This window comes from Ranitomeya imitator, chromosome 1 (genome assembly GCF_032444005.1).
Source record: "Ranitomeya imitator isolate aRanImi1 chromosome 1, aRanImi1.pri, whole genome shotgun sequence".
NCBI lineage: Eukaryota > Metazoa > Chordata > Amphibia > Anura > Dendrobatidae > Ranitomeya > Ranitomeya imitator.
This window is the reverse complement of record NC_091282.1, coordinates 846,948,210-846,960,910: the sequence shown is the minus strand read 5'-3', so window position 1 is coordinate 846,960,910 and position 12,701 is coordinate 846,948,210. Positions and strand designations below refer to the sequence as shown.

Below are 12,701 nucleotides of genomic sequence, written 5' to 3'. Positions count from 1 at the left end.
GTTTGTAATTTTTAATCTTTTTACAGGTGATCGAGGGCTTCGGGGATTAGCTGTATGGTGAGTATGTACTGTATGTTGTATGTACTGTATGTCTATATGTATGTACTGTGTGTGTGTGTATGTGTTTTATTTTTTTTACACTTGAACACGGTAGCCGTATGATGGGAATACTTCTGTCCCATTATCCGGCTAGCTGTCACTGTAGCGGGCATAGCCAGATGGGACTAGTAGTCCCATCGGACGATGCCTGCCTACACACACACACACAGAGCCTAGCACACAGACACATACAGCCCAGCACACACACATATACAGCCCTGCACACACAGCCTTGCAGACACCCGCAGACCCACACACACAGACACACATCCCCGCACACACACATAGCTCTGCAGACACACACAGACACACACAAACACGCGCACACAGACATGCACATCTTCTCCACACACACAGTCTTCGCCCACACACACAGTATCCGCCCACACTCTGCACGCACACTCTTCCCCCTCCCAATCTGCAGCATTTCTCGCAGGCACATCCGCAGCAAAACTTCAGATCTTTTTTAAACCTGTGATTTTGCTGTGGATTGGCCTGACATAATGGAAGTCAATGGGTGCAGAAACGCTGCAGATCCTTAAAAAGAATTGACATGCTGCTTAAAATAAAATGCTGAAAATCTCCGCATTGTTTTCCGCAGCATGTACAAAAAAAATCTCAATTTCCCATTGACTAACATTGCTTGTGCACTACACTGCAGATTTGATGCAATTCCACGCATCCAAAAACGCTGCGGATCCGTATCTAAATCCGCTATGTGTTCACATAGCCTAAATCTGTGGGTGTACCCTGAGGTACTCTGAGGTATAATCATAAGCAACATGGGATCCCATTATCAGCCACCAATCACAACATCATCCATAATAGAACTCTGCAGAAATGTCCTCAATATAGCAAAAAAAGGATAATCAGACATAAAAAATTATGAGTATATAATTATGCTGTAATAGTCATATACTCCTCTGGCTGCTGGGATGTTATCAGCTCAATCACAGGGATTACCATGTGAATAAGGACCTCAATCAGGCATCCACAATATGCAGCAACATCCCATTTCAATGCCCGATGCGTTTTTCACCCAGGGGATTCCTAGGGGTTCATCAGGGGATATGATGACCACATCAATGATAAGATGGGTTATGAATAAATCACTCACAAATACTTTTTAAATAGAAGCATCGCTGATAAGTTCAGACATGATGCACATGTGAGCTGCTGACAGCGTGCGCGCCGCCATGTCCTGTCACGTCCTGTATCAGTGATATGGTAGTATGGGACGCATGTGTCAGCGGCCTCGGTATACCAGAAGTGATGCAATAGAAACCACACCCACATGCCAAAATGAGTCTTGAGGTCAGTGTATAGCATGGAGCGCATTGCATGCTAAATGGCATGATAGACCGGAAGTGACACGATATGAAGCCGCAACCCCATATCGAAATGAGGCTTGAGGATAGTGTGCAGCTGTAGTATGGAACGCAAAAATATCGGAGGTAATGAGTCCACTAATACCAATGAGGATTAAGACATTACTTGTGAAGTTTAATACACCAATGCTTCACCCCCCAAAATAAGTGGTGCTAAGGGGCGTATTATTTTCTCAGCTCAAAAAATCACAGAACTAATTTAAAGCTACATACTGGAATTTAATTCCAACTATCATTTGAACCATACCATGCAAAGATGTACCCTCAGAGATGATAGGGGATATTTTAGAGTCATAATAGACCACAGGCAAAGGATGGTATAAAATTCATCTTTAAGGAGTGTGAGTTATCCATAACCATCATAAAGGATATTGTATACATATCAAAAAGGATATCATTATGGACAAACCACAAAAAGGAACTCGGTAATTTAAGGAGAATCATTAGTAAGAAGATATGACAGGCAATATATATTGTATTAGTACAAAGGACAAATATACATGACAGACAAATGTTTCCAATAAGGAATGCCCTCGGTGGCTTAAATCAAACCAGTAAAGGACAAATGTTCATTGAGGCCCAGTGGATCAACGTCAGAGGATGATACCTCTGAGGTTGGTACTGGTGTAGCCTGTAGAGATGGATAAGCCCGTTTTTCTTTAAACTCAGAACAATCTTTCACAATTCGTTTGTGTTTCTTGTTTTTTAATTCCAAATGAAATGTCTCTACTGCTATCTTTAAAGTCTCTTCTCTGTTAGTAAACCCTGGATCATTGACTCGTCTGATATAGACTCTGCACCTAGGGGCTTTTTATTAAGACAGGTTTCCAAATCTAGAGGTCGAGGAAAGAGGGTTGGTCAGAAAATATGGCAGAATTATGGATCTGACAAGGGGCCTCAACCCTCTTTTGAGTCAGCTGCATCATCTTCTTCCTTTTTTTTTAGAGGCCTGGGGTGGACTAATCTTACCCTGATGGAAAAATAGGGGCTAAGTAAAGGTCTGACCTTTTTCCATACAACAAGGTTTGATCCTTTCATTTGGATTATGGACCTCAACTTTTTTACTAGAAAACTTAAGTGGAGATGTTTTTTCAAAAAAATGACCTACCAAAAATGTCAACAGTTGGATTCTCTCATGAAGATCTAGTTGACCTTGAGCTACTCACTGAACTGGCAGAGGAGGGAAGTAGAGCAGCTGGCGAGGGTCCTTTCTCTAATTTGAAACCCTTAAGTAAGAAAATGCAGCCTTCCAGTGACTTTGGGAGTATTGAAATATTCCAAAAACTTGTGATTAATGAGATCAATAACATAGACCCCAGTTTTGATACCACACATCCCAATTTGTCTATGATTGAAAGAAGGGCACTTGATGACCTAAAAGATAATAATTTGATTATCATTAAGCCTTCAGACAAAGGCAGTAATGTGGTCGTAATGGATAGCACTAAGTATGTGGATATGTGTCTTTTGATTTTGTCAGACAGGTCTTTTTATGAAATTCTTAGGAATGACCCAACTAAGGAATATACCTCTAAATTATCACGGATCCTTACACGGGCCTTACAGCTCAGATTGATCTCTAAGAATTAATTCAATTTTTTATTTCCTAAGTTTCCTGTTATACCCACCTTTTATGCATTACCGAAGAACCACAAGGGCATCAGTCCACTGAAGGGATGCTCCATTGTCTCAGGGATTGATGAACTATCTCAAAATTCAAGTATCTATTTAGACAAACTTTTATGATCATTTGTAATGGCCGTTCCCTCTTATGTCAGAGATACCAGTGATCTCCTCTATAAACTTGAGGGCATTGTTTTGGATTCAGACACTATCATTGCCTCCATAGACGTGGAGGCACTGTATAGCAGTATCCGACACCATGATGGCCTCAGGGCCGTAAAACATTACCTAGCTGGCAGAGGGACTCATTTTGGACCACATAACAGTTTTGTACTTGACCTACATGAATTTGTGCTATAATGGAATTCTTTCCTCTGTAGCGGGAAATACTACCACTAGTTAAGGGGCACAGTGATGAAGAGCCCCTGTGCCCCCACTTATGTTAATTTGCTTCTGGGCTGGTGGGAGGACACCTTTGTGTTCAGAGACGAGGATGACGTTTGGACCCCCAGGATTATTTTCTGGGCCCACTATATTGACGACATCCCAGCCCTCCTAGAGAGGAGATGCTGATTCATTTGAGTTTATACAGTACCTCAATACTAATCTTGAAGGTATGGTATTCATGTACAAGATTGGAGTTGATGGCATCACCTTTCTCAACATCTCAATCTTCAGGCAGGCTGATGGCTCTCCTAACACCACAATTTATCAAAAACCTAGCTACGAATAGCCTTTTGAGATGGGAAAGCCAACACCCTTTCCCGCTGAAGAGGGGTATCCCAAAGGGACAGTTTCTTAGACTTCGAAGGAATTGTTCATCATTAAGTGATTTCAAAGCTAAATCTTCGGATCTTAAATATCGTTTTATGGAGAGAGGATACCCAGAAAATGTGATTATTTCCGCTTATGGGTCTGTGTCAAACACAAGTAGAACCTCACTTTTAGTACCTAGGACAAAAATTTACTCTAAACTAGTCACATGTCTGATTGGTACTTTCGACGACCAGTCCAAAAGAGTATTCAATATTTTCAAAAAACATTTTCAAAAAACATTGGCAGATATTAAGATTGGACCCAGACATTTGTGAATTTATCTCCCCCTATCCTTCGATCAACCATAGAAGGGGCAAGTCAGTTAGGGACAGTGTCGTCCACAGCCACTTTGTTCTCCCCAAAAAACAGACCACATGGTTAATGAATAGGTCCATTGGGGCTGTTCTTTTTGCAAGCATGTACAACCTTCAAATACTTTTGGAAGTTCAGTGATGGGTAGAACATACCATATGAGACACTTTTCAAACTGTAAAATGGCGGGGGTGGTGTATCTCTGCACGTGTTTCTGCCCCAAGGATTATGTTGGAAAAACCAAGCGAAAACTGCATATTCGCATTGGAGAACATCTGGGAGACATCAGACATGGCAGGGAAACAACACATGCACACCACATTAATACAGTACATGGGGGTAATCTGGGTTCATTCTCTTTTTCTGTGATAGAGGAGGTCCCTGTTTCATTGAGACAAGGGGGCTGGGATAGAAAAATTATCCAACGCGAAACTAAGTGGATTTATCTACTGGGGTCCATGAGCCCACTGGGCCTCAATGAACAGTTGTCCTTTACTGGTTTCATTTAGGCCACCAAGGGCATGCCTTATTGGAAACGTTTGATTTCCATGTATATTTGTCCTTTGGAATATATAATATATATTGCCTGTCATATTTTCTGAGTAATGATTCTCCTTAAATTACAGAGTTCCTTTTTGTGGTTTGTCCATAATGATATATTTTTTGATATGTCTACAATATCCTTTATGATGGCTATGGATATCTCACTCTCCTTAAAGATGAATTTTATGCCACCCTTTGCCTGTGGTCTATTATGACTCTGAAATATCCCCTATCGTCTCTGAGGGTACATCTTTGCATGGTATGGTTGAAATAATTGTTGACATTAAATTCCAGTGTGTAGCTTTAAATTAGTTCTGTGATTTTTTTGAGCTGTGAAAATAATGCGCCCCCTAGCACCTTTTATTTTGGGGGTGAAACATTGGTGTACTAAACTTTACAAATAATGTCTTAGTCCTCATTGGTATTAGTGAACGCATTACCTCCGATATTTTTTAGTTCCATACTACAGCTGCACACTATCCTCAAGCTTCATTTCGATATGTGGTTGTGGCTTCATACCGTGTCACTTCCGGTCTATCATGCCGTTTATCAAGCCTCATTTTGGCATGTGGGCGCGGTGTCTATCGCGTCACTTCCGGTATACGGAGCCCGCTGACACATGCGTCCCATACTACCGTATCACTGTTACAGGATGTGTCACTTACGGCGTTCAGGACATGGCAGTTAGCACGCTATCAGCGGCTCACTTGTGCATCGTGTCTGAGCTCATCAGCAATGCTTCTATCTAAAAAGTGTTGGTGAGTGATTTTACTCATAGTCGATCTTATCATTGATGTGTCATCATATCCCCTGATGAACCCCTAGTAATTTGTTTAATGGAGTCTAATTAACGTATGACAAAGTGGGATTCTGGGCATTGTTGGGCACATAAATTTGCCCTCAGAGAAAAGGTCAGTAGTGTCAAATCGGATTCCTGATTGGGCCACAAAATCAGGAATCCGAGACTCATAATCTTTGGGGGGGGAGGTCTGTAGAGGTATAGTATAACGGGACACCACATATCTCTCCAAACAGTATAATGGCCCGCGCATAGCACTCCAAACGGTATAATGGTCCCCACTAGTCCTCAAAACAGTATAATGGACCCCTACATACACACGTGGTCAAAATTGTTGGTACCCCTCGTTTAATGACAGAAAAACCCACAATGGTCATAGAAATACGTTGAATCTGACAAAAGTAATAATAAATAAAAGATTTATGAAAATTAATAAATGAAAGTCAGACATTGCTTTTCAACCATACTTCCATAGAATATTTAAAAAAAAATAAAAATAGGCCTGGACAGAAACGATGGTACCCCTGAAAATAATGTGACAAAAGGGACATGTTAACCCCTTTCTGACAACCAACGCACTATCCCGTCGAGGTGGTCTGGGCCCCTATGACCACCGAAGGGATAGTATGTCATCACCAATCAGCCGCACTCACGGGTGGGAGCACGGCCGATCGCGGTCGGGTGTCAGCTGACTATCACAGCTGACATCCGGCACTACGTGCCAGGAGCGGTCACGGACCGCTCCTCTCACATTAACCCCCGAAACACTGCAATCAAACATGATCGCAGCGTTCTGACGGCATAGGGAAGCATTGCACAGGGAGGGGGCTCCCTGCGTGCTTCCCTGAGACCCTCGGAGCAACGCAGGGAGGTGGCTTCCAAGCACCTGCTCAGTGCAGGCATCAGCAAGCCTGCAGCACTGCCTATCAGAACACTGATCTGACACAGTGCTTTGCAAAGTGTCAGATCAGCTATCTGACACTATACCATGATGTCCCACCCTGGGACAAAGTAAAAAAGTAAAAAAATATATATATTTACATGTGTAAAAAAAAATCCTAAATAAAGAAAAAAAAAATATTGTTCCAATAAATACATTTCTTTATCTAAAGAAAAAAAAATAACTAAAAGTACACATATTTATTATTGCCGCGTCCGTAACGACCCGACCTATAAAACTGTCCCACTTGTTAACACCTTCAGTGAACACCGTAAAAAAAAAAAACAGGCATAAAACAACGCTTTATTATCATACCGCCGAACAAAAAGTGGAATAACACGCAATCAAAAAGACGGATATAAAAAAACATGGTACCGCTGAAAACGTCATCTTGTCCTGCAAAAAATAAGCTGCCATACAGCATCATGAGTGAAAAAATAATAAAGTTACAGTCCTCAGAATAAAGCAATGCAAAAATAATTATTTTTAAAATAAAATAGTTTTTATCATATACAAGCGCCAAAACATAAAAAAAATATAAATGAGGTATCGCTGTAATCGTACTGACCCGAAGAATAAAACTGCTTTATCAATTTTACCAAACGTGGAACAGTATAAACGCCCTCCCAAAAAAGAAATTCATGAATAGCTGGTTTTTGGTCATTCTGCCTCACATAAATCAGAATAAAAAGTGATCAAAAAATGTCACATGCCCGAAAATGGAATCAATAAAAACGTCAACTCGTCCCGCAAAAAACAAGATCTTACATGACTGTGTGGACTAAAATATGGAAAAATTATAGCTTTCAAAATGTGGAGACGCAAAAACTATTTTTTGCAATAAAAAGCGTCTTTTAGTGTGTGACAGCTGCCCATCATAAAATCCGCTAAATCCCCCCGCTATAAATAGTAACTCAAACCCCCTTCATCACCCCCTTAGTTAGGGAAAAAAGTATTATCTTTTCTTTTACTTTTGGACCCCCTGGATCCATTAATAAAATGACCTAGAGGAATGGACAATCTCTTAAACTAGGGGTCTTGATTTGTTCTTTGGCTTTTTTGAATGAGGTAGGTATGTGTCCTCTTGAACCAAAAACAGTGAAAGCCCAATACTTTCTAAATTGTGAAGTTTAGGGACCCCTTATCAAGTCATTATAAATCACTGTAAGAGTTGTAAGTGTTATTTAAAACACTATATAAATCTGAAATCAGCAACTTGTCAATTTCTCTTGATGTAAATATCTTTTATTTTATTTGTGGATTTTCACCACGCACTTGAATGAAATTAGTGAAATAAAAAATGTGTAATTTGCACATGAATACCAATAAAGTTTTAATGATGGCTAAGTAACAGGAAGTTTCCAAAACAAAGCAGCTTTATTTAAAACATAAGATACAAAATAAGAAACAAAGACTCCAGCTAAAAAAGGTAACAAAAACACTTGTGAAAACACTCAAAAATGCCATAAAAAATTGCAAGTAAAATAATTTAACTAATTGGCACACAAATTATGCAGAAAATCTGTAACATCAAAAACTCACTAAAAACTCATTGTATAAACTCGGCCCTGCAGAGGTATCTACAGAAATTTAGCATGTACTGTAGATAGGTTTCTGAAGCCCCTTTCTTTCAGTTGAATGGAACAGTCAGAATAATTTCTACAATAAATTGGCAACAATTTTTAGAAAAGTTGTTCAATGGGTCATAGTACTGAAGATGTTCTAGTAAGTATTTTTATGATCAAGGATTTGAAGTAAATAGCAAAAATGTGACAATGCAAAATAATAGCTTAGTAGCACAAAGACAAATATATACAGGTGAAGTGAGGTACAGACAAAAAGGCTGCACCGAAAAATATCAACATTGCAACACAAGGTATGGTTATTCTAAAAAGTCTTGAATCTAAACAAATCAACATACCACATTTCTTTTCCCCTTGAGCTATGAAGTGAAATGGAACATTACATTTGTATAATGCACCACCATTCTTCAAACCCTTCAAGAACTGGATATTATTATGGAGAAGCAGCAGATTTTTGTGGATTAACCAACTCAATGGGTCAAGCCATAATTTGAGCCTGGCAATCTTTGGTATATCAATTCAGTTCTGTAGCTGTATCCACTGTATGGTTGCATACATTTAATTTCTCCAAGAAAGTGCATTATTTATTTATTGTTGCTTTCCAAATGATCAATGGTCAGTTCATCTGTTTTATGCGATGGGCATAAGTGCCCTTTTGAAAATCACATTGAACAAATTAAAGGGAACCTGTCACCTCCAAAATTGAAGGTCAATAGGCAAACATAGCTAAAAAGTGATAAACCGTGCCGCATATGCAAAGGCGGTAAGAGACAGCATGATAACCCCAAATGTACAACAAGTAACGGCATATACATCCCCAAATGTTAGTAACACCAGTTAATACATAAACATCATAATAGTAACGACATACCTAATGGTGTATAACAGGGGCACACACAATCTCCCGCCCTCCCTTTATCATGCTGTCTCTTACCGCCTTTGCATATGCAGCACGGTTTGTCACTTTTTAGCCATGTTTCTGCCTATTGACCTTTTGTAATAATAAATTTAGTTATTGCAATTATATTATGTACTAGTCTGGACTTCTTCCACTGAGCTGGTTCATGGTAGCATTCTGTAATGCTGTAGATAAGTCCCCGATGTATCCTGAAAGATGAGAAAAAGAAGTTAGATTATACTCACCTGGGGGGGCGGTCCGGTCCGATGGGCATCGCGGTCCGGTCCGATGGGCATCGCGGTCCGGTCCGGGGCCTCCTATCTTCATAGGATGATGCCCTCTTCTTGTCTTCATGCTGCGGTTCCGGCTTTGTTGAGGGCAGAGCGAAGTACTGCAGGGCGCAGGCGCCGGGCCTCTCTGACCTTTCCCAGCGTCTGCGCACTGCAGTACTTTGCTCTGCCCTCAATAGGGCAGACAAAGTACGCCTGCGCTGGAGCCGCAGCATGAATACAAGAAGAGGATGTCATCGTAAGAAGATGGGAGGCCCCGGACTGGACCGCGATGCCCATCGGACCGGACCGCCCCACCCAGTTGAGTATAATCTAACCTCTTTTTCTCATCTTTCAGGATACATCAGGGGCTTATCTACAGCATTACAGAATGCTGTAGATAAGCCCCTGATGCCGGTGGGCTTAGCTCATCTTCGATTTTGGGGGTGACAGGTTCCCTTTAAGTTCTTTGAAATTTTCCATCTATGTATTTTTTGTCCTTTTGTTTTAGAGACCTACTTGACTCTATTACATACATTTAAATCCAAATGACCTAAGCACAAAGCTTGGTCACATTCCGTACTAGTACAAAAGACCACAGTACCAAACCAAAGAGAATAAAAGATTGGCACAAGGAATGTAAAATTTAACAAATTTTATTATAATAAACCAACAAATTAACATATATCATAATTACCTAGGTACCTCAAACCACAACTAGAAGCCACTAGGAATGGGGCACAAATCACCGCAACTGCTATATTTATAAATAACAAGAGATAGAACCATACAGTGTAGCACATCACATACACATGGGACCTCACTATACCATACTTAATTAAAGCCACTGGCACACGCCTAAGTGGCAAAGAAGCCGAGGGAAACTATCCATGTGCTTGATACACTGCCTGCATAATGTCAAAGTATCCCTATAGCAAGTATATAAAGGTATATTACCTGTATAGTGCCCACGTCCTAGTGTGCGACCCACCCTGACGCGCGTTTTGCCAGTTCTTCTTCCGGGGGCGTATATGGTTTGAGTTGTGGTTTGAGGTACCTAGGTAATTATGATATATGTTAATTTGTTGGTTTATTATAATAAAATTTGTTAAATTTTACATTCCTTGTGTCAATCTTTTATTCTCTTTGGTTTGGTACTGTTGACTCTATTAGTCTAGTCTTCATTTCTTTTCTTTTGTCACTTCTCAAATGCCTCAAAACGGCAGATGATGTGAAATACATATTTGATAAATCTTCTCCATAGGTCTTGTTTTCTAATTAATTAATTGCTCTGGTAGACCAATGTCAACTGTCACCTTGGTGTATAGTCGATGTTTAGATATACTGATTATTGAATAGTTGAGTGAACTCAGCCCATCCATATGCATTCGTTTTGATGCCTTCTTTATCAAAGGGACACTGCAAAAAAGAAATGTAAGTCTGTGAAAAACATGATTTACAGACATCTGTCTATATATAGGCCTCAATTTCCTAACTTTTTTATTGAGGGATTGCCTTTACCTTGAGGCTCGGCACCATGATAAAACTTATTTTACAATTTTACTGTTGCCGCTTCATGCTGTTTTCTTTTTTTATCAAATTCTCTCTCTATAATATATATAGACTGCTCAAAAAAATAAAGGGAACACCTAAACAACAGAATATAACTACAAGTAAATCAAACTTCTGTGAAATCAAACTGTCCACTTAGGAAGCAACACTGTTTGACAATCAATTTCACATGCTGTTGTGCAAATGGAATAGACAACAGATGGAAATTATTGGCAATTATCAAGACACTCAAAGGAGTGGTTCTGCAGGTGGGGACCACAGACCACATCTCAGTGCCAATGCTTTCTGGCTGATGTTTTGGTCACTTTTGAATGTTGGTTGTGCTTTGCTTTCACACTCGTGGTAGCATAAGACAGACTCTACAACCCACAAAAGTGGCTCAGGTAGTGCAGCTCATCCAGGATGGCACATCAATGCTAGCTGAGGCAATAAGGTTTGCTGTGTCTGTCAGCATAGTGTCCAGAGGCTGGAGGCACTACCAGGAGACAGGCCAGTACACCAGGAGATGTGAATGGGGCAATAGGAGGGCAACAACCCAGCAGCAAGGCCGCTACCTCGGCCTTTGTGCAAGGAGCAACAGGAGGAGCACTGCCAGAGCCCTGCATAATGACCTGCACGCAAAAAAAGCAAATCAGAATAAATCTAATTGGTAATATCCAACAAATCCCACCAATATTAGAAGAACATAGCTAAAGTAGAAATTAAAACATAACCTTTAATGTGTGTAGGGTAAAAAATATAAACAACAACAAGAAAATAGTGTCACCCCAAAAAGATATAATGGTACTAAATTATGTAACCTGTAAGGAAAAACACCATTTATGGGTGGTACAAATAAAATATTGGTATGGACAACCGTTGCACATACGAAGTGTGCTGTCCCACACTCCCAGGATACCTCTAGTTTATAACTAAAGCACACGTAAGTGCAAAAAATTAACCAGGTAACCTTGTTTGTATAAATATTAGCAGGAATCAAAAAAGTTACATCAGGCGGGAGGGAGTAAGGCAAATAAGGTGAATGTCATATACACCCAAAGTATATTAATAAAGGAACGATCTCAACAATTGCCATAGACGGGTAGGTGAAGCCCACAGTTCGCTGGAGTGGAGAAATCCATGGATCAGCGACGTCGGGAGACAATGCCCTGTCAATCCCTAAGGGGCTGTTGATAAACCTAAAATCCCGAGCTCCCGCCCTTACAAGGGCAGTCCACAACTACTCCTGAGTAATATCATGCCCTGCACTCTCCCTGTTAGAATGTCCCGACGCGTTTCTTCGCAAGCCGAATCATCAGGGGACTTAGTTTGCCTGGGAGATAAAGTGCACAAGTGCTAAAAAGAAGGACATAGAGACCTGCCACCCTCCATGTTACACTGAGGAGAGTGGGGAGAGATACTGGTTCCTCTTAAACAATATGTAGCCGGGCGTGATTATCCTATCACATCCTATGCACAAGTCATGTGATAGGTGAATTTAAGCAAGTGATATGTGCGGCGTTGTTAATAAATGAACCGCACATAGCGGAATGAAGACCGGATCCCCCGGAACATAAACCGCAAATCATTGCGACAAAAAGTAGCTGTCAGATCTAATTAGAAGTACTAAAGACACCATAAGTCCGGTAAGGGAACACGAGGATGGCTCTTCCGGTGAAAACGGAAGTTCATGTTGCTAGGATACCAAAACGCTAGCCCCGCGCCACAATAGGAGTCGAAACTTCCGGTGACAGCGGAAGTAATGGTTGCTAGGACGCTACGGCGCTACAATTACAGCGCTATGGCGCTACAATTACAGCAAGATTTCCGTCTCTCACACAAATCGCCAATAGGCGATGGTAACGGTTGCTAGGACGCTA

General features: G+C 40.7%; 1 protein-coding gene across 7 annotated transcripts in view; it reads right to left on the bottom strand.

The window, feature by feature from the left end:
- LOC138651117 (beta-1,4-galactosyltransferase 1-like) overlaps nt 1-12,701 on the bottom strand; it is a 480,309-nt gene that overhangs the window by 83,845 nt on the left and 383,763 nt on the right. For 3 of the 7 annotated variants that reach the window (XM_069741131.1, XM_069741142.1, XM_069741124.1), the window contains exon 7: nt 10,587-10,689. The exons of 2 other annotated variants lie outside the window; for them this stretch is intronic. In XM_069741131.1, coding sequence (XP_069597232.1) covers nt 10,587-10,689 — 103 coding nt within the window. Of the gene's footprint in view, nt 1-9,616; nt 10,690-12,701 lie in introns of those variants that run through there. 2 more of the 7 variants (XM_069741118.1, XM_069741150.1) reach the window with 1 other exon arrangement.